Raw genomic sequence first — 23,239 nt, 5'->3', positions numbered from 1 at the left:
AAATGGTGCCATAAATGCACCATGTGGAGCAACATTTCCTCAGTCAGTTATGCTTATTTTTCTCCTACACAGAGCCCACTATTTCTTCATCCGGTACCTCTTTACTACTCTGCTGTCAGGAAGTGTTGTGTGAAGGAAACAGGCAGACCGCTGGCGAAGTTGTTAACTTTTTAGCAACAAAGGCCAACTGTGAAACTGCATCATGCCAAATTGTCACTGAGGTGAAAAATCAAACATGTACATATGAAAAATTACTCTGCACACCCCATATACACCCATCTATATCATACATTTTTGCATAATTGGTAAAACAAACCAAAAAAATCTCTCTTTTTTTCATAGTAGCCATGTCTAATTTCAATTTTTCTACTCCTTTGGCTTTGCTGTCAACAAAGACTAAGTCTTAAAATGCAAATGGCTTTAAGAGAGATTGAGAGCATCACTAGGAAGTTAGCATTTGTCTCTCAAGTGCCCAAACAGTTCGTGTCTGTCTGCATGACAAATGAGCAAATGAAGAAGTTCATCACTTGAGAGAAGAAGGTCAAAGCCTTCCTGCTGTTTACAGAATGAGGTCTTGGAGTGCCGTGAACTGTTGATTAGCCTGACAAGCTGTATTAATCAGTATTGGCAGTGTCCCCGTTATCAGATCACTCCCATCTCCTGGCTGGTTTGTGCTGAGTGTTGTAGTACTATTAGATTAGAGCTTCAGAGGAAATAACATCCCCATTGTTGTGAAGAGAGCGTTATCTGCAACCTCTCAGTTTCCCTTTTTCTTTGGTTTGGGGAGAAAACACACAGGCCTTGTGTACACAGGCAGTCAGTCACATGGAATATGTAAACTGTGGGACTATGAGACACACCATAAACCTCAATATAATAATATTCAGAGATTCACTTCCATGCACAGAGAGAAAGCCCTCTCGTTAGTATAGCTCGAGCCTGGGGCCTTGTTATTCGTTAAACTAGTCACAGTTTTGTCAACCAGTAGGACTTCTCTTGATTCTCTGTCACCCCCCTTTACTGAACCTATGATCTGCTGTCACGCTTGTCTCTCTCCTCTGTTTTCCTGCCTGCACTCATGTTTTTACCTCTGTCCTCTCCTGTGTTTCTCATCCATGCATTTCTCTTTCTCCTCCTGTTCCTGTTTTTTTTTTTTTTTTTTTTTTTTTTTTTTTCTCCTGTGTTGTTGTCCAGTCCCCTGGTGTGCAGTGACCCCACCCTCCCTGACCCCCTTCCCTCCTGCCCACTGACCCTGGTGAGTGTGGTCATCTCTGCATCTTCACCACCAATAAAAATCAGCACGTAAGATTTTAGGACACTTGAAATGTGAACAGCAGCTTCTTGCCTGTGACACGACAAACTGCCAGACCTTCTTAAAATTAGAGCTCATCCACATTTTGCTGTTGTCTTTGGCAGTAAATTTGTTTGACATAGACTGAAGAGACTCCATATTTGGCAAATACCGTAAAAATGTTTTTTGGCAGGGAAATGGTTGTAGAAAATATTTTACAGTTTACATTTTCTCTGGTGGGGAAAAAAATGAAACTCATTGACTGTTATGAAACAGGAAGGAAGTCAACTCGCCACCAGTTTCACTGAAAAACTAGACTCATCCTTGCTCTGAGTGTGATAGTTAGCAGTGAAAGCCGAGGTGTGACTAATCTTCAGGTACCTGAGAAACTGATTTGAGACGTTCCGGTGAAAAATCTGTAAAAAATCTGCATTTAGACACTTGTGTTCTAGTCACGGGTTGTGAGAAAATCAATGGGGGGGATATTGATAGTTCTGGAAAATCAGGAGATCATAGATATGCACACACACACACCCCACAAATAGACACACACTCACACACTGGCTTCACATAAATTGCAAAGCCAGTGTGTGTTTTTCCAAGTTAATGGTAGTAATGGTGGATTTACCCTGCCATCGCCTCAGAATTACCAGAGATGAACATTAAAGCAGTCATTTTTTTTCTTACATAACTTTATGTCAGTGGTCTAAGTTGCTCCTCTGTTTAGCATTCTTCACGCTGCTCTCTGCATACAGTCGCTGTCGCTGGCACTATCAGGGCTTCCTTCTCTGCCTTCAGAGGGCCTTTTGCTGCCATTCATTCTTGCAGAGTATGAAAAACAACTTCCACAGCCTTAAAAATTGGAGCTTTATTCTCCATTACTGTAGACAAAACATGAAGCCTTAATTTGGTTTTCCCAGAGTTTCTATCATATCATAATTTCTTTGTGTTTTCATATCAAATGTGCGCTTTATGTTACGTGGTGCTTAACTGTCAATCACCTGACACCCACAGAGAGACATGGCAGTTTCTGCTTGGCGGAAACAAACTTAATGTCACATCCATGTCATCTTATGTGGGGCGTCTCTTTTATCCAGTGTTGGCCGGGTTACAATGCATCCACCCCTGTTTACCCTAACCATAACCTGAGGAAACCCCTGGCTAACCTTAACCCAGTTTATGGCATGCATGCATTTTTCAGAGTTTCGTGGACCAAACGAATGCATTGCACCTGCTGGAAAATGCACCCATAGATGTTTAGGCAGAGGTTTCTTTAGGTTAAGGTTAGGGTAAACTGGGGTGGATGGCTGCATTTTGTCAGCAAGGGTGCAACCTCGGCATAACACCAGTTTGACACCGAGGACAATAAAACGAGTTGATGTCAAAGAAATCTAATAAAAGGCGCATTTTGGTGGCTTGGATGGGAAAGGCACGTGTAGTGGAAGTGAAGTGGATGGGCAAAAGGACATCATGTGCATCAGTATGCAGAGCAAAAGACAAGCAGACTACTGTTAAAGGTAATTCTATATGGTCATAGTGAATTACATTGTGCATCCAATAGGAAATTCCTCATTTTCAGATTATGCACAACTGACTATATTTATTACTGGTGTAAACAGTCATTCAGTATTATGCAGTTCACGTCCACTTTTGTGTTTCGTTTTGTGACTTCATAATTTAAAAAAAAAAATGTATAGGCCTCTTATTTGAGTACATTTTATTTATTTATTTGTCTCCAGTCAGTGCATTGAGGCATTGTGGGGTAGACTGCGTGTTATGTCGTGGTAGTGTGAGCTGTCTCTTCTTTGGCTTTGTGACCCAGACACACAGGACTGCCAGATCAGTCGGAGAGCAGCGTGGCTTGAATGAATCCAGTCAGCGGTGTCAGATTAGCGGAGACACACAGCTCGCTCCTGTATAGCTCTTGTCTAGCTGACTCCAGGGAATGGGGGCGGGGGGATGGCAGGGCACTGGCTTAGAGGATCACACTTCTGCTGCGGAGGTATTAACACACTCCCCTGTAACCGGTGATGCAGCTGAAACGGTCTGGTGGCTTGTCGCGCCGCTAAAGCCCCGACTAACTTGCCAACTCTGGTGCCGAGTTCCCTCTGTGTGGTCAGGCTCCACCGTGAGGTGAGATGGATCACGTCTCTGCTTGGTGTTTCTTTACCAATCCACCGATACCAGTTTTTCCGAGCGTGCACCACGTATCAAGACTGAGGCCCAACCACAGCGGCCTGGGTTCACAAGGCTAAAAGTGAGGTTGATACCCAATTTAAAAAAAAAAAAAAAAAAAAAAAAAGCACTAAATAAATTAATCTACATTTTGCAACTTATAGGCTAGTCGTTATTTCAGACTTCATGGGTTTACTACAATTTACTAGCCCTGCATATTTGCTGATAGTAGGCTGATGATAATGATGATCATGAGGAGAGAAGAGATACCAACCTGGTCAACACTGGGTGCAGAGTGGGAGACGTTGGCGCCATTACAGTACTGAAATTAAACAGCGCAGTCTAGAAATAATAGCACCTTCACGCACGGTCAAAACACACCGTTAGAGAGACAGAGACAAAGACGGGGGGGCCCACACTCGTCTGAAGTGGTGTGTGGGTCTCACCGTCACTGCACCACAGAGAAAAGCTCCACAGCGTCACACACAGATAGATGTATAGGCTAAAGCAACTTTAAGATTTTTTTTTTTATTATTATTAACCCATTGTGTTCCTGTGGGTTTGGGTTAACCTTGAGAACTACACACCCTGTAGCAGTGGTAGGCGCCCTGCCCACCACTGCCTATGATAGGGAAACACTGCTACACTGAGAAGGTTAAAATGAGATGTTATCTTTTACGGCTGATTGTGACTTAAACATTTAAACAGTATCTGATAGTATGCGATGTACATTATTTAGAGTAAACAGTATGAACTTTGACCGTTCGTTTGGGGTCTCTGCACTGTTTTGTGCACTGCAAAGTTTTCTCTTCAAAATTGAGAAAAAGCAGGATAACAAGTCACTTTGCTTTTCTTTTTCTGTTGTGTATGTGTGAGAGCTTGCATTGTTTTAGTGTTTCTGTGTGTTTGGGAGGAAAGTATGTGGAATAAACAGACTTCAAAAAGATGTATGATGTGCATCGCATGTGATCTGATAACTCGACATGTGAGTGATGGTTGCGCATAACAAAATTTGTGGTTGTTACAGTGTTAAAGATAATGGGCCGCACCATATATAACAATTACAAATGATGGCTTATAACTGAGGACAGTGTTATTCTAATTGACAGTCTGGTGGCAATGTTTCTGGGTTCTGCATCATTCTTTTCAGTTCCTGGAAAAACTTTTATTAATCATGAAGAGTGCAGGTGAGGTGACTTTGATACATGCAGCTGCTCCTGGTGTTTTATCTGTGTCTTTCTGTGTCTCATCAGGTCAGCCTTCAGTGTCTTGAGAACTTCCTGTGTCTCTTCCACTGTGTGCGGCAGCTCCACAGCCAAGGCAAGAAGGATGCTCTGAAATTTTGGTAGGTCTCGTTTTACTATCGATAGATGGGGATGATTTTTAACAGTGAATTAACAGACTTTTTACTATCTTTAAAGGTGAACAAAAGCCTGCAAAACAATTCAAGCAAATATTTTTCTAATGATGTTAGGCTGGATGTAAGGTAGGTGCTAAAATCAATAATCTTTCAAATGTAAAAACTGAGAGGCTCAAAACATATCGGTCACTTCTGGAAATTTTCCCCAAAAGAACATAAATTTTATACATTTGAGACCAGAGTTGAAATGTTTACTTCACTTCATTTGTTTTTTGTTTTGTTTTATTTTGTGTAATTTTATGTAGTTTATGATTGATTTAGATTTATGCTTCCCAATTACAAGCAAACCAGAGATATAAACAAAGTCACATGGATTCACAAATTAGATGTTTTTGTGCACTGTACAGATTTTATCTGTGAAGGGGGAGAGGGTCAAACCAAATCTGCTACCAGTCCCTGTAACTGCAGCCAAGCACACAAAATCAACAACACTTTTAGTCATTTTTTTTGTCTTTGAATTGACTCATATTGTCATTCATAACAAGCTGCACTGCAGTATGTATATCAAAAAGGTTTGACACCTGCGAGGTCTTGGTCCCGTTATTTGGTTTGCATTGTCCTCAACCAGACAAAAGGACCAAATACTCTGGAGTGCACGTTATAAAACTGCTCCAAATATGCCTGTGTGTGTGTGTGTGTGTGTGCGTGCATTGTTAATCTCCTCATTGCGTGCAGCAGAACTGGATATAATCATGCAGTGGGCGATGTAGATAAACCATGCAGGCTTTCATGAGTGGCCTTTAGCCTGGCTTGACTGATGCCAACCCAGGAAACCTGAAATATTTTGTGTGCTTGAGGTGCCTTTGAAAACTCTCAAGAAAACTCTCTGCCGTTTTAACCTGAGACAAAATTTTAAAATATTTTCCTCGTTGTTTCCCTCACAGAAAGGGACAGTGATGCCCAAAGTTTGCATAATTTTGTTTTGAGGCCCAGTTTTACTCTAATTAGTCAGAGAAAGAAAATGAAATTGCAGGAATAAGACGTCTCTTGTGCAGCTTGTTGATTAAATGTAAAACTTGTGTGTTTAGTCCCTAATCACTATCTAGCAATAATGACATAATGCCGTTGAAGCAATTAGTCAACTCAAATAACAGTATATTTAGCAAAATTAGAGATATGTTATGAATATTATAGGCTAATTCATTTTTTATTTTATTTTTCTGGTGAGACTTCTGTAAAATCTTCGTACAAGAATTTCAGCAGTTTTCTTCTGCTGCCTTTTTTTTTTTGGTCCAAATGTTGCAACATACATATTCAACCCTTCTAATATTTGTTTCTGCATTTTGTGGTTCTACAGCCTGAATTCAAAATGGATTAAAATTGGGACTCTTGGTCTTTGATCTACATGAAGTAAGCCATAATATTAAAATGGATTGTTTTATTTACAAATTAATTAAAATGATATAACTTTTTTGTGTCAGAAAATATTCAACCTCCTTTGAAGTAACACTTCAGATTAAATTAATATGTATCCCACCACCTTGAGAAGTCCTTGAAGTCTCTGCTACTTCACTTGAGTCCACCTGTGGCCACTTCTTTTGATTTAATATGATTTGAAATTAAAAAGCTGTACAAGGAGCAATTGGAGCCAAATACAAACTAGGGATGTCACAATACCAGAGTTATGAAAGTTGACTCCTGTACCGGTGAAACTTCATGATTCTTGATACCAGGGAAAAGACAGAAATCCCTTTGAACACACACTCCTCTATTTAAAACTCTTTATAAACATTAACAGATAAACAGAAACTCTATGCATCAGGTATTTAATACACATATAAGCTAAATTAAACTAAGTAACACTGATTGTAACATTGAGCTGGAGCCTTCGAATCAACCCAACAAAATACTAATTTCATATTATAGGAACTGGATGATCAGTCATGCAGTCCAGTGTGGATTTAAATGTTTCAGTATTTAAACATAAAGGGTTAAGTCTGCATTGAAATAAAAACAGTGACGGATCAAGTTGCATTGACCCAATCAAGACTAAGAATACATATTGTTTTTTTTTTGTTTTTTTTTGGTATTGGCTTGGTGCCTGAGAATTATTTCTTGTGATTCCTAAAACAAAAAAATTCTCCAGGATTTGGGCCAGGAAAGACTATAAATAAGCGATTTTACAGGTGTGTTTCAGTAGGACGTCAATCCTGTGAATATTGCCAAATGAAAAGTGAAAAGGCTTCAGAACAAGAAGTTAAAGTGCTTAAGTGGCCCGGCTAAAACCCAGACATGAATCCCATTTATAAAAAAAAAAAAAAAAAAAAAAATCTGTGGAATGACTTGAAGATAGCTGTTCATGGATAATCCCCATCCAACTTGACCAAGCTTGAGCAGATCTGCTTGTTAGAACGGGATAAAATCCTCCAAATCCAGATGTTTCAACCTGATATGGACAAGAAGTCGTAATTGCTGACGAATGTTACTTTGACCAAGTGTTGACCCCGGGGGAATTAATACTTTTTAAATTGAGATGCTGTATTTTATTTTCAGTACATTACTAAGCACTTGTGAAAAGACTTATTTTTTCCATTATGGGGTGTTTCATGCAGATTGTTGACAAAATAAATAAATAAATAAATGTAATCCTTTTTGTGTTCAGGCTGCAAAACACCACCAAATGCAGAAAAGAGTCAGATGGGCAGATGGGTGATTTCTGGAGGAACGATATTTAATTTAGAGGCATCATATGTTGCTCCCAGCCCCGATCAGATTACGTCTGTGTTGGCGACTGTATCCAAGATGAAGCAGGAGCATGATCTGTTTGATGAAAGCTTATCTGGCGATAGGGGTTTGTATGTTTAGTACGTAACGCATGCCACGGTCAACACAGCGCACACCCTAGCTTTGACAACATGAACCGAAGTAAATACTTATTATCAGTTTCATAAGCCAAACCTAACCTAGGACTGCTAGATAATTTGAGTGCTGGATGATTATTTGTGGTCTCTGTTGCCCAACCGTCATTATAGAGAGGCCCGGTTATCATCAGACTCAACCCTTTTTGATTCTACCTACATTTTATGCTGCCCTGATATCGTTATCTTCTTCACATGATTTTAGCAAGGGAATAAAACTCAAAATGTGAATGTGTAAGAGAGACTGAAAGAACCGCAGCAGTTTTGTTTCAGTGTGAGTGCATGCCAAAGTTTAGGCTCGCTGCTGCCTGATAGCATGTCAAAGCCTCTTAGCTGTGCCTTTGACCTGGTAAAGTGTGAACTGTGACCCAAATAAGCTCCACTCATCAAGCAAGCTGGAAACATGGTTCACCCAAACAAAAGCTGAATTGTGATGCTTGGCTTGAACTTGCGTTGAGGTTACAGGCTTTTATTGTATTATCTTTTTTTTTTTTTTTTAAGGTTCTAATTTTTACTGCGCTGATAATAAGTATTATGTAGTAACTTAGTTGTGGGATATATGGTGGAGATAAGTTTCGTATTGATGTAACTTTCACAGTAATTTCATTTCTTGGAGCACTTTATGTCTATTTATGAGTATAGATAACATTTAGCATCACAATGAGTTTGAATTCCATATGAATTAGGAGATGACAGAGCTAAATAAGTCTGTTTAAGAATGTATGTGTTCCCTCGTGTGTGTGTGTGTGTGTGCGTGCGTGTGTGTCAGTCATGTATACTTTTTCATAAATGTGATCTAGACAAAAAATAGATATGGTGTTATAATGAACTCGCCAACAATGGAACAGTATTGTTAAGCAGATTTGAAATTGGAAAGTGACTGGACACAATAAGAATATGAAATCCTAAGTTTTTAGTTAAATCTAATAAGATTTAGGTCGGTGCATTTCAACGTGCAGACCTTTTTTTTTTTTTTGACGTAAAAATATGGAGCTAGCTGTAACATGGGCTATGTCCTGTATTCCTGGCTTTAAAAAGTCTTAAAATATGCCTGGTTGTTATGAATTTCTTTGAACTGACATGTCCAAAATGGCTGTTACAGTGGAGAACATGAGCCATTTGTTGTGAATGAGGGCTGAGGGCCGGGGTGTTGTAAAGGGCAGCGGGGGCTTGTCCATGTTCCCAAGGCCGGTCCCTGTGCCATGTGACATCACATGCTTTCATGTGATGCGCTGATCTACTGCAAATCTGGAAAGCTTCCATTTGAAATTCCAATTTAATGGAATTTGTGCTGCAGAACAGCAAATTCAGTCAGTCGTCCTGTGAGGAGGTATGCGGACCCAGCCTGTGGAGCTGCAGTTCAGCTTGGATCATGCACAGAAAGATGAATGGAAGAAAAGTGTTTGGACCACTAACATTTGGTAAGATTAAGTGTTATAGAGGCTGTTGTCTGATGAATTTAGATCCTTGTTAGCAGAGGCGTGGCAACCTCGCATTTCTTGACCTTCTTGTAACTGGATATATAGATTCCAGAAATCCGTAAACATAATGTAAACGTGTGTGTTGAGGTATTCTGAGTTGTGACTGTGTGAGAGAATCAGTCGAAGTTAAGTGTTGGGGCTGTGTCTTGACTTTGAATCTGCGAGGGGGGGGTGTTACCTAACAACTGGGTATGTGGAGAGAGAAGTGTGAGGGGTGTGTGTTGTATCTCACTGAGATGGACCTCAGTGAAATTGTTATAAAAGCCTAATTTTGATTTCTCACATATCACTGTCTTGTATTTCTGTTACACTGGCCATAACAGATTTCACATGACCTAACCCTGTAGTTTTCACATCTTAGTCCAGTTAATTCAGCGGCAGAGTGGATTGTGAGACAGTGCTGGCAGTGTCACAGATTTGTAAATAGCAGCTAAAGTCTCAACAGACTTCAGTATTAAAAATATATTGGCCCACCTTTCACTAATCTCCCTGAATTTTCAATATGCACCCAAAAGTGACACCCCCAGGTTTCATCTGAGGCTGTGAAAATGATTCTGTGCCCCATAAGCTCATTTGTTTTGTTTTGTTTGTTCAATTTCTGCATTTTTTTTTTCATCTAAACCATAGCTCTTAGGGTGTATTTTGACTAACAACTCTTTTTTTAAGTATACAATTATACTGCTTGGAATTTGGAAACGATTTGGCCCTTTTTTTGTTTGTTTGTGGGTTTGCTTGTTGGTATTTCCCTTCTTGATGGTCAAGCTAACAGCTTAATTAGACATTTGGAGTGTGCTCTAGGGCTGGGTGAAATACCAATATTATATTGATATTGTGATATTTGAGACCTGATATTGTCAGTTATTTTGGATGTTGTGATTTTGCTATATATGGCATAAGTCTTGTCTTTCCCTGGTTTTAAAGGCATTACAGTGAAGCGACTCAATTTTGTGAACTTATACTGTTCTAGCTCTTATTTGCATATACCTGCTGGGTCATCATGTGCACATTGCTAGTGAAGGCAGCAGTAGTTATAATACACCTGCAATATTGCCACAATATCAATATCAAGGTATGTGATCAAAGATATTGTGATATTTAAATTCGTACACATCGCCCAGCCTGAGTGTGTTCACAGACATTTTACAAATTTCAGTAAAAGCAGTATCAGAGGCTTGATTAACTCATATTTATGGCCTCATGTTTTTGTGTGTTTGTCTTCCCTCCTGTCTTGTAGCTCAGACATGAGTGGGGCCAGTAACACACTGGCGAGGGAGTTCCTGACCGATGTGCATCAGCTGTGCAGTGCGGTGGCTCAGAGAGCGGAGACACGGGAGGAGGATGAGGAGGAAAGTCACATGGTGGCACTGGGAGAGTACCTGGTCAGGGGGCGAGGCTTCCTGTTGCTCAGCACTTTGGACTCCATCATCGACCAGGTGAGCTTCTTCAACACCATGAAACAGTCTGTTTGTAGCAATCTGTCACACTCAACGCACCCATTTTTCCCCAGAGGGTCATATGTACACAAAGTAATGGCCTTCTAGTGGACACTTGTGCCTGGAGCTGTGGCTTAGGAAGCCGAATCTGAAATACATAAACTTAACATAAATTGAGAAAAGCGTACAATTTTCATTAATTTTGCCCTTGTACACCACCACAGTGGATTTGAAATGGAGTAATCAAGACCTGATTGAAGTGTAGACCTTCAGCTTTAATTTAAGGGGCTTAACAAAAATATGGCATTAACCTTTTAGGAATTACAGTCAGTTTTATACATTGTCACCCCATTTTTCAGAGACTCAGAAGCAATTGGACACTTGACTAAAAAGCAGTTTCATGACCAGGTGTGACCTTTTTCCTCGTTATCCCATGACAAATTAAGAAAGTAAAAGGTCTGGAGTTCATTCCAAGTGTTTGCATTTGCATTTGGTCGCTGTTTATCATAACTCTCACCAGGCCTCAACCCAGCTGAGCTGCTTTTCACCTGCTGAAGACCAAACTGAAGGCTGAAAGACCCAAGCAGTGATAGACTACAAAGGTTTTTCCTCCAAATATTGAATATAATACTTATAATTATAGTTATGTATCTTATGTATAGTTTGTCCAATTACCTTTGAGCCTCTGAAAACGACAGTATATAAAACAGGCTGTAATTCCTAAATGGTTAATGCCATAGTCTGCGCTTCAGTCACATTTTAATTACGGCATTTCAAATCCACTGTGGTGGTGCACAAGGCCAAAATTACAAATGTTGGGTCCCTGTCCAAATACTTACGGACCTAACTATGTTTTCAAACATTTAATGTCAAAGGTTGAATTCAGTATTTGTTAAATTCACTGTGGAGCCAAGCTGCCATGTTTAAATTCAAATTGTTCTTACGCAAGTTCAGATTTTCAATTCATTTATTCAGCGAGTTACTGTATTCTGTTTTGTTTTTTTTTTGTTTGTTTGTTTTTAAATTCAGTAGTTCAGTAAGAGAATGCAAATTAAAATTTCAGTAGTATTAGCACAATTACTGCTGGTGCAAATCTCTTCCCATAACATTTGGTTAGCAGTCAAAGTTTGTAATATAAAACACAGAGGGAAAATAAAAATTAATAAAACAAAATGAATTACTAAAACAAACCAAAACATACCCGCACAAAACACACAACAGCATGTAACACATAATACCACGGAGGAAGTTAATGACCACTATGCAATGAAAGTTGTTATATAAGAATAATATGCTACATAATTTAATGTGCAAATGACAAAATCTTACTGTAGGTGTGATAAAGACTCTGTAGTTCTTATAAGTTACATGTAATGATACCATTAAACTGGTCCTCCTGACTTTAAATGAGTAATGTATTTTCTAAGCTTTTTTAGTAAGGAATTATTTTTCTCATCAGCGAACGTACAAGGAAGGCATTTTTATCCTTATATATAGATCACTGATGTATACAGTACATGGTAGAAGGCCAAGAAATGTGTGTTTAAATGCACCACAAGACACAGTTACGATTGCTTTGTACTGGCAAGATAGTGAGAGGGGGGTTTGTTACTATAAAGGGGAAAGTGGCACTGGCCCTATCTTGGACACACTGGATCACAAACATAACTAAACAGAGTTGAGAAGATTTTGAGGAAAATACTGTTTTCGTTTGCATTTAAAAAACATTATCTTGTGTGAATGGAGACAGATATGTTTCAGGCTTGTTTTGGCACAATATTGATGGAAAAACCGTGTAGGGCACAGGCAACCATTCTGTTTCTTAACGCCGCTATTTGTCTATCTGTGGCAGTGAGTTGTAAGCATGCTATTTAGGTGACCATGCTAAATGATAGGAATGGGTTTGTCCACAGAGGCGAGCATTGTTCCCTCTCTAAGCTGGGACCAGCCCCTGACTGACCCCGGCGTCTCCTCTGCCTACACAACGATTCACGGGTCGGCAGGCTGATGCATATACAGTGCACTCGGTGTACTTATGTAATGATAATATGTGTGCAGATCTGCTCTGTGAAATAGCCAGTACATTTGGGTATAAATCTATTTGTGGCTGGAAAATTGGAAATTAGTGGGTCTTGTTAAGTAAGATCGGCACTGACAAAGAATCAATCAGCCGCGTCGGCCTGCTGTCATCATTGATTAGCTCTTAAAAGGCTATATAGGCTCATAAGGGAAAGATGGATCCTCTTGCAAGTTGGGCTCATTGGCCTCCACAATCATTAACATTCATTCTTGTTAGCTCCAAAATGTGGTAAGACTTTTTTGAGTCAAAGTTTCCTCGAATCTGGTGCCAGAAATTACCCTCTGTCAAGAAGATGGCGCGTATCTCTCAAGCCCTTTAGTCAGACCTGAGGAGTATCTGAGCAGGTAATGATGGCAAGAAAACTGTCAGCAAACATGGCACATATCATCCTGATGAGAAGATATGCAAATCAGAAAATAATGACTGATGTTAACCTCGTGGCTCCTGAACCATTTTTAGTAAGGAATGTTGCTTGCTTGTGAGCAAATATTGCTCATGTCATCTTTCAATTCAGCGCGTCAGTAAGCCTCGTCATTTCACGCCTTAAATGTCTCATAAAAGGAAGAAATATGTCAACCTTTTACTTGGAGAACCAAATGTATTATTGAATGTGATACGATGGTGTCATCACGCTTGTCAGTGTCTTCATTACATTAAAGGGTTAATGTCTTTTAGCTGGTTTCACACGCTTATTATTCTCTCTCTTTTAAGAGCAGCCTTAAGTAAAGAAATGCAATGAATTCATGTGGTGTGCCATTACAGCTGTGGTCTGTGAGTTAGGCCTTTGTACCAAGTGTCAGCCGGGCCCAGAGCCTTTGTTCTTAAACATTTCTTTGTAGATTGTGTTAGATTCTGAATTTTCTGATGAAAGTCTGCTTTCCAGGCTGACTTAAACTGAAAAAGATGTGATGCAACTCTGGTATCAACAAGGGTTTCTGTGATAACCACACTTGGAACTGCTCTAGATAAACCACATTATGTTTCAGTATGCTTCAGAGCACATGCAGTTCAGTTGTATTAAAGAGCAAGAGAGAAAATGTTCCTATGTGTGTGTGTGTGTGTGTGTGTGTGTGTGTGTGTGTGTGTGTGTGTGTGTGTGTGTGTTAGCTCACTCAGATATAGATAGGTTTGTTCCATTGCCATCCTGCCTCTAACCACATGCTGTGGCACTGATTAGATGACTCAGGGCCATCTCACCATAGCTTCCTGTAAGTAAGGGTGATAAAGCAGTTACTCATCACATCACCTGAACTACCAAGCGCAGAGCACTAAAATGTAACATATAAGTCTAAAGTTTTGGGAATGACATGGAAATTTGGTCAGTTTGAGTGTGCTGTATGTCATGGAAAAGTAATGGTATTTGACCAGCAAATATATGAAAAAATATTGCTAATGTACAGAATTTATCAATCACAATGCTTAACATGCTGGACATCAGTCCAACCTACGAGTGCTTATCTGCACAAAATTGAATGCAGATCTATTAAGGAGGTGTTATATGGTGGTAGGATGTACAACATGATGCCGACAAAGCAAGCTGATTGGTTTTAATTCACACATGAAGGAATAGATTTTCTCTCCGCTGTGAGGAATTCCCTGGATAGTAGTCGGATCCTCGAGGTCCAGGAACTTGATTCAGTGAAAAGCTGTCATGCAGATGCTACATTGCCCGCGCGGCTCTCTGACACTGGTCTGAGCATTTGCATTGAAGATCAAGGAAACAGCATTCCTTTTATAGTAATAATATAGAGTTTCTATCATCACAGAAGTCCTGGAAAGTGCAGATTTTAGTTTTCAGGGCTGGAAAAAATTTTGGAAAATGGTGAAATTCAAACAGATAATGAAGTGAGTCATGTCTCCTTGAAAGCAGAGTGACATTTCTACTGCAAACTGTCCTGAGTCTGGACAAGAGTGCATCTTGGTGGGCGTGTCGCAATGTGACGTGAAAGTGTGAACGAAGGGAGAGAGGAGGGAGAAGTTTCTGGATAAACTCAGTGTGTTTGGTTCCACTCTCAGGAGCTGACCTGTCGGGAGGAGCTGCTCACGTTGCTGCTGTCTCTGCTACCGCTGGTCTGGAAGATCCCTGTGCAGGAGGAAAAAGCCCCAGGTTAGTAACCAAAAATACCCCTCTGCTCGTTAAGGTTAATGAAGTGGATCTGCTCCACCAGCAGAGCATACCTCATTCCTCCCAGCTATCATGAGATGTGACTATTTCTTATTCCTTGTCAGTAACTAATGGTAACAATTTACATATTTCCCCTCATGAATGTAAAACCCATTCCTGTCCAGTGTAACACAAATTGTAAAGTTTAGGCAGAATAACAACACAGACTGCATCTAGTAGGCCAATAATGACCTGCAATTTTATTTATGAATATATTTGTTTGTTTTTTAAAGTAAAAATCTTCTGCTTAATCTGTTTCCAATTATTTGAATCAAGCAATATCTCACTATTAGGGTTGATGTGAAGTTAGTGAAATGTATCACTTACTGAAACGTAAATTGTGCCTATTGCTGTTGGCACACTGTAGCCTGCAAAACAGTGACTCAGATGACTTGTTTTTAATGATTTTGTCACATTTTGCTTGATGCACACTGCAAACAATGTGCCCTGCTCATTTGCAGATGGCTGAATCAGTTGTTCACCATTTTAACGATTGTCACCACTCGGTGTAATTGCAGGCTTAGTATAATTGCAGGGCTGTTATTACAAACAGAAACAGTCATGCATCAGGAGCACACAAGTGGTTGCTTTGGCCGGTGACCCCAGGATGACACCGGTATTTAGTATAGGAGTGCTAATCCTATCTAACATGGACCCTAGACATTTTTACTTTAATTAATTCCTTCATGTATTCACTGAGTATGTTTTTAACAAACACGGAATTGATGCTTTCATGTAAATGAGCTCATTACTCATCGTATGCTTTCAAAAATCCAGTGTTTGTTTGAAATGTGCATATTAAGTCTCCAGTCCAAGAGTGTAAAATGAAGAGACATTAATCCAATGTGACATTACCAAACACTTTAAATTTTTGTGATTTAAGCAAAAAAATATGGTCCAGGCATACAGGTATTACTTGTGTGGTGAAATAAAAGCACGTTATTGATTTCTTTGCTAAAGAAGTGATGCAAAACTTCACTTGGGATATCTTCCAGAATAATCTAGATAATAATCTACAGCTAGAAGAATCCACCATTAACGTTTATGAATCTGACAGATGTTTTTGTATGCTGACAGATTTCACCCTGCCATCCCTGCTGGAAGTGTTCCTTAGCCGGGAGGTGAAGGCCGTCCCTCTCAGAGCAGGACAGAAGCCCGGCACAGATGCACAGAACTCTGGGAAGAGGTCGCATGGCAGCAGTGGCTCCTGGAAGTCACGGCGATCACGCAGGACAGCCCAGAGATACTCAGTGAGGGATGCTCGAAAATCCCAGCTTTCTACCTCAGATTCAGACGTCAACTCTGAAGACAAAGTTGTTCCTGGTTCAGGCGGTGCAAGGAGCCGAAGGTCACATGGCCCCACAATCCGCGTGAGCTGTCAACATCATCATTCAGAAACCACACAGTTATCATCCACGACTGCCCCAGAAACCATGAGTGCACCTTACCCTCACCCTCGTGCCCCTGGGTCCCACACACTGGACACAGATGCCCTGACAGACCCAGCTGCAATGTCAATTTTCAACCGCATGGAGAATTCGCCCTTTGACCTCTGCCATGTGTTGCTTTCTCTGCTGGAGAAGGTGTGCAAATTCGACATGAGTATTAATCACAACCCTGGGCTGGCAGTCAGTGTAGTGCCTACTCTCACTGAGATCCTGACCGAGTTTGGAGATTGCTGTGGGCCTGGGGCAGGGGGAGGAGCAGGGGCGGAGGAGCTGGCTGGAGGCTGGACGGAGGAGCCCATTGCCCTAGTCCAGAGGATGCTGCTACGCACCATCTTGCATTTGATGTCGGTGGATGTGAGTCAGAGTGAAACCCTCCCGGATAGCCTAAGGCGCAGTCTGACAGATCTGTTGCGAGCCACCCTCAAAATCCGCAGCTGCCTGGACAGGCAAGCTAACCCTTTCGCTCCTCGGCCTAAGAAGACCCTGCAGGAGGTCCAGGAAGATTTCTCTTTCTCCCGCTATCGCCACAGGGCCCTATTGCTGCCAGAGCTCCTGGAGGGGGTGCTACAGGTGCTGTTAGGCTGCCTGCAGGCCTCCACCCCCAACCCCTTCTTTTTTAGCCAGGCGCTGGAGCTCATTCATGAGTTTGTCCAGCACCGTGGCCTGGAGCTGTTTGAGGCCACAGTGCTGCGGCTGGAGGGACTTGGCAGGGCCAGGGACTCTGAGGTAGGAGGTGAGGCATCAGAGAGGTTGCGTGGTCTCATTGCAGGGGTCCTCAAGATCATCAGCGCTGTTAAGAAAGCCAAATCAGAACAGCTGCATCAGTCAGTGTGTGCCCGGCGGCGCCACCGTCGCTGTGAATATTCCCACTTCCTGCATCACCACAGAGACCTCTCTGGTCTGCCTGTCTCGGCTTTCAAGCAGGCTGCACGACGCAACCCCTTTGAAGAGGAGAGTGAAGGCAAGGAGGGGACAGAGAGCGATGTGGTGCGTTACCCCGAGCGCTGCTGCTGCCTGGCTGCCTGTGCCCACCAGTGTCTGCGGCTGCTGCAGCGTCTCTCTCCCAGCGGGCCCGCTGTTTTGCAGGTCCTGGCTGGGGTGCAGGCTGTTGGAATCTGCTGTTGCATGGACCCGCGCTCAGTGGTGGGACCTCTGCTGCACGCCTTCCAAGCTCCGGGCCTACGGAGTTACCAGTCTCACATTCTGAGTGTCCTGGGGAGACTGATCCTGGATCAGCTTGGTGGGGGGCAACCTTCAGAGAAAGCCAAGCTGGCCTCCTGTAACATCTGCACTCTGGACAGCAGCCAGCTTCCTGGCCTGGAGGAGACGCTGCAGCATGGGGAGCCTTCTGTTGCTACCACCAGTCTGTCCTACCGCTCCCAAGGAATTCTGCCAAGTGGAGGCGGGGCGGAGGACATGCTGTGGAAGTGGGATGCCCTGGAGGCCTACCAAGAGCTGGTGTTTGGCGAGGACTGGCAGCTGAGTCAGCAGATAGCTGGCCATGTGTGCCATCTGACCCTGCGGGGAAACGCAATTGTGAAGTGGCAGCTCTACACACACATCTTCAACCCTGTGCTGCAGAGAGGGGTGGAGCTGGCCCACCATGCCCAACAGCTGGGGGTGTCCACCGTCTGTTCTCAAGTCTGCAGCTACCACACCCAATGCCTGCCTGTGGAGGTGCTGCTCACATACCTGCAGACATTACCTGCACTCCTCAAGTCAAGGTGAGCTGTTTAACATCTGTTTAAAATGTATTTCTCTCTAGTCGTACTCTTCCTCATGATCATTTCTCTTATATAATGTTTTTTTTGTCAGTCTTGCAAAGTATTGCATGTAGCATTGGACTGAATTTTAGTCTTTGGCCCAAAATGTGTATTACACATCTACACATCTTCTTAGCCAAAAGATATATCACAGCTCATGAGATCAGGTAACCAAATGGACAGCAACATGAATCAGTTACATGTTTTCAGCCAGCCATCAGTTGGTGATCTCTCTGTGTGCAAGTGAGATGCTTGTGGTAGAGCCAAGAGGGGTGGAGTCTGATATGCTGTCTGCTCACATCTCTCAAATTGGCTGAAGGCCGGAAAAACACACCCTGATGTAATTTTGTGCAAAACCACAGCTCAAGCAAATTCAATGTCCACTAGCCTTTTAATACATTTTTATCTTGTCTTTTCTTAGTTAAAAAGTATCAATCTTTTCAGTCTAATCATTTTTTTTTTCATGCTGAATGGTCGAAAAATATTTTGTCAAATGTTTACTGACCATGTGAGTTTTGCTGTAACATGGAGCAAATATAATCAGCCAACTCAAAGACACCTGATCTACTCGGACATTGTTTGTCATCAGATCTGCCTCTCCAAGTCATTGCTAATTGATGCTATTAAATTATTTATCGTTGCCTTTGTGAACTGAGATGGAAAAAATATTGACTGTTTATGCAACATGGAATACAGATGCAGTTGTGGCAACAGTACTGGCAACAGATGAAGGGTTGATGTAATATTAATACAGTTTTGGCATAATTATAATCAGTTAAATATAGAGTTATTTGCTTTGAGACTTGCTATCTGCAGTAGGTTGATTGGTATCCTCCTTAAAATTCTGCTCTCTGCAGGCTTTGACAGGCTTTCAAGCTCTTTATAGCTGTGATGTTTCATCTACGTGCTCTCAAAAGGCACTCATCTCACTTTCACTGAATTTTTAAGTACTTATGACTATGCAAAAAGAAACATTATACAGATCTCATATTCAGATCAATGTCACATTCAGACATCATCATCTGTATTCATCCCACACCTCTGTTTCACCTTAACATCATAACCGTTCCCCTGCTCCTATTTTCAGTGCAGTTTGGTTCAAACACCAAGCCAGTTATGCTGCTGTGCACGCCAAGTGTGCTGTGCATGTTTGCAGATAGTGCATGTGTATAAGTATGTGTTTATTAAACACTCACACAGCAACTCACAGCACACAGCTGAAACGCACAAGCATTACAGCACAAGTTAACAGCATCATAAAATGATGGAGTGGAACATACTGTAAACAAGCAGAGTGCAGTAATAAATAAACACTTGACAAAGACAGTGGAGTAATAATGAAAAAAACAGAGGAGAAGGGAGAAGAGGCCAATAAAGCTCCTTGTTTAATAATTGGGTGAAATATGAGATGGGAGAGTTCATGTTTTTAGTGTAGTTAATTTGCACAAAAATTAAAATATAAATACATTGAGTTTAAAAGAGAATAATTTTAGTGTAGGAGAGGAAACAGCATAAAAGGCTCATTCAGAGTCCTTCCCCATGTGTCTTGTAGTCTCATGCATTTTTGTATGTGATTTGGCTCAAGGATGCAAGAAGCCAGCACCTGAAGGAAGAGTCCAGAAGGTCTTTTTGTCATCAAGTCAAGTAGAACATTATTTGTCCCTAGAGGAGTATTTAGTTGTGCAGCACAGCAAACAATAAAAAAAACACATACACGGCAGGTAAATACAACATGTAATAAGAAGTAAAAATCATAGAGCACATAAGTACTCTATGTGCGTGGTTGTGCTGATATTACCTTTTCTATTTGAGTTTAGCAGTGAAATGGCTGAGGGTGTGAAGGACTGTTTGTATCTGTTGGTTTTGGCTTGTGGGTGTTTGAAGCGGGAACCCAAAAGCAAGGTCTGAAACTCTCAGTACAGGGGGTGGGTGCTGTCAAGACAGGATGGATTCTGCTCTCTGTAACACGCGTTTGTTATATAAATAAGACAGACTTGTCTGTTGAGTACCTGTGGTACTGCTGCAGACCTTGATCATCTGCGTTATTGCATTTTTCTGTTTAAGATAGAGAGACAAATACCAGCAGATAAAAGAAAAAGCCAAAATCAAACTGATAGATCATCAAGGGACCCGTTCACACCAAACTTGGCTTATTATCAGTTATAGTGCCCAAGTACTTGTACAACTCAATGATTTCTACTGCCTGATCATTAATTTTAGCATTGACAGGGTTGGTGTGATGACGTGTTAAGTCAATACACATATCCTTGATCTTTGTCACATTTTGTCACATCCAGAAAGGCTTCTTGACACAATTTAGAAAAAAATATCTATGACAGGACAATGGGAAACCTTCTGCAAAGTCTGTTTATATGTAACTGACTAAGTCACAGTTTATAAGATTATACACTGTGATTTACCTACAGATGGAAGCCCTCTTATACGTACAGCTGTACATCAGCACTTTGGGTGTCAAGGTTCTTGATTAAACTATATATGCACTTTTGTTTTTTAATTTTTCACAACACTTGATTACATCATTCAAATAAATTGTTCACCCCAAAATGAAAATTCAGTCATCATCCACGCAACCTCATGTTAGCTGAAACTTCGTTTTAAGTTCATGGGTCGCAAATTTTACAGCTCCAAAAAAAATTGTTTGGAACTGATTGATTGAAAAGCATTCACCCTTTTGGCAATGGTAAAGAAGAAGACATTGAACATATTTTTAAATGTGTGACTACAGGGCAGAGGCCATATTATCACTGCTAAAAACTTGATTTTGGTCTGTAATTGTAACTTTCATAGTGTCAGCAGAAAATTTTGTTGCACAATAATGTAGTGGGAAAAGTAATTATCTTATAGCTGCGCATCATCTGTCATCTTGCTTGCTTCTCCATGATCTTGGGTTTATTGTTAGACATTGTGAAGTATTTCTCTCTCCTTCTGCATCACAGAGTTCAGCTCTTCATTTTTCAGATGAGAGCATTAAGTATTCAGTCTAATGGCCAATCATCCTGATGCACTTGCACAGCACTAATGAAGAGAGGAAATGTTCTGAAAAAGAGGAATTAATTAACTTTGTACCAAGTGATGAAGGTAGGAGTAGCAAGGGTTTGATTTAGGAAGACATTCAACAGGAAGGGGAATGAGGGAAGTTAATATTTTATTATTGTGCAGTGAGGCCAAAGCCTCGGCTAAATGTCGTTTTCAGATTCTCAAAAAAAGGAGAGTTAGTCATGCCCGTGCCTACATTAAAGTAAATCACGTTTGTTTGTATTAGTCAGCTGGTAATGTCAGTGCAATTTAGCGTGTCAGTTTCTCTTACCAAATATTCCTCTAACCTCGGTGGCTCAAAATTCACACAGTATTCCTTTGAAGTAATTTACCCCCATAGTTTGATAAAGAGGATTTTCTTTATTTATCACTGTCTTAATACTGTTTTTATTCTGGTATTAACACATTTCAGTGGGTGTAATGTCATTTTTGTTTTGCTGAGCATATCATGTATAGTTTGCTTCTACTTGCCTATTAATTCCTTCCTAGGCCCACAGAAGATTAAGGCATAACTTAATTTCTTGGTAGTAATCCTTTTGTGAATGAATATTATAGGGAACTAATACGTGAAACGTCTCGTGAATTAAACGTGCGGCCTGTCAGTATTATTGAGTGATAGTAGGGTTGATTTCTCTTTATATTCTGCTTTGCTCTGGCTTAGTTTTTGATGTTTTCTGTTGCAGGGTGATCAGAGACCTTTTCATCAGCTGCAACGGGCTGAACCAGGTGACGGAGCTCATCTACCTTGATCAGACACGCTCTTGGGCTTTGAAGGTGTTTGAGACCCTGATACTCGGCATTGGAAACCGGCAGGCTGATGGGGTGCTTCAGGAGCTGGAGATCGCAGATGCTCAAGAAAGGGAGGCTATTTTGGACCTGGCTGAAGAGCTGGGGTCCCGAGGGGCCGCGGAGGGCCCGCAGAGCCTCAGCAAGTTCTACGAAGGCCTGAAGGAGGCATATCCCCGTTGTAAAAGCAGAAGTGGACCAGGGGCCGGACCAGGGCGCAGCCGGGCAGAGACCCACCTCAACACAATCAACCTTTTCCTGTGCGTGGCCTTCCTCTGTGTCAGCAAGGAACCCGACTCCGATCGTGACTCGGCCAATGACTCTGAGGACACGTCAGGCTACGACAGCACAGCCAGTGAACCTTTGGGCGGGCGGCTGCCTTGCCTCTCCCCGGACAGCGTGGCTCTTCCTTCGAAAGAGCAGATACGCCGGGCCGCAGATGTTTGGTCCGTGTGTCGTTGGATCTACCTGGCCAGCCCTGTGTTCCAGAGACAGTTCTTCAAGCTCGGAGGCCTGGATGTTTGTTCGCGCCTCATGGCCATGGTTATTCAGAAACTCACTTCTAAGACCAAAGATGGAAAGGCCAAAAAGAAGAGGGATGGTAAGGGCAAGGCCAGCCCGTCAAACCCTGATTCCCCAGCCCCGGCCTCCACTCCAGCCGAGCCCGGATCTACCTACCTCGGACTGGAGGAACCAACTCACGACGCATTTGATGCCCTTGGCTCTGGCCCTGCTGAAGGAAAGACCAAAGATCCGGCAAAGAAGCTTGAGGAGGAGTGGCCACTACAGAGTATTCGTCTCCTCGAGGCCCTGCTGGCTATTTGTCTACACAGTGCAAATTCAGCCCTGCAGAGGACTGAACCTGAACTTTCCTTTCAGGTAAGTCACTTCATACTCGACTAAGCTCATGCTAAAAAAAATTGGATTGTGTGAAGCGCAACAACAAACATCAACCACAAAATGTCACTTTTACATGGTTACTGCGGTTAATGGAGTTTCTGAAAAGTCATGGAATATTTAAAAAGTTTATTTCAGATTGGGAAATCAGGGAATTTCATGGTTTATCAGAATATCATGGGATTTTGTCAGCCTAATTGTGTCAGTATAAACCAGAATAATAACCTTTAAGAAGAACTTTAAATCTGAAGTGTGTTTAAAAAACGTGTTACATTCATATAGGTCATGATGATTCAGCCTTTTAGCTATAAAATATAACAGTCAGGGAATTTTATGTTTGACATAGAGTGGGAACCCTGTTTTACCCTGGCCTAATCTGAGGTATG

General features: G+C 41.5%; 1 protein-coding gene across 1 annotated transcript in view; it reads left to right on the top strand.

Moving 5' to 3' along the window:
* Positions 1 to 23,239, top strand: part of lyst (lysosomal trafficking regulator) — a 77,162-nt gene that overhangs the window by 8,387 nt on the left and 45,536 nt on the right. Inside the window, exons 2-6 of the mRNA XM_030069936.1 lie at positions 4,720 to 4,811; positions 10,460 to 10,658; positions 14,755 to 14,845; positions 15,980 to 18,074; positions 21,854 to 22,835. Coding sequence (XP_029925796.1) covers positions 4,720 to 4,811; positions 10,460 to 10,658; positions 14,755 to 14,845; positions 15,980 to 18,074; positions 21,854 to 22,835 — 3,459 coding nt within the window. The remainder of the gene's footprint in view (positions 1 to 4,719; positions 4,812 to 10,459; positions 10,659 to 14,754; positions 14,846 to 15,979; positions 18,075 to 21,853; positions 22,836 to 23,239) is intronic.

This window comes from Myripristis murdjan, chromosome 15 (assembly GCF_902150065.1).
Source record: "Myripristis murdjan chromosome 15, fMyrMur1.1, whole genome shotgun sequence".
Classification (NCBI taxonomy): domain Eukaryota; kingdom Metazoa; phylum Chordata; class Actinopteri; order Holocentriformes; family Holocentridae; genus Myripristis; species Myripristis murdjan.
The sequence above is the reverse complement of the archived record's forward strand: the minus strand, read 5'-3'. Positions and strand labels throughout refer to the sequence as shown.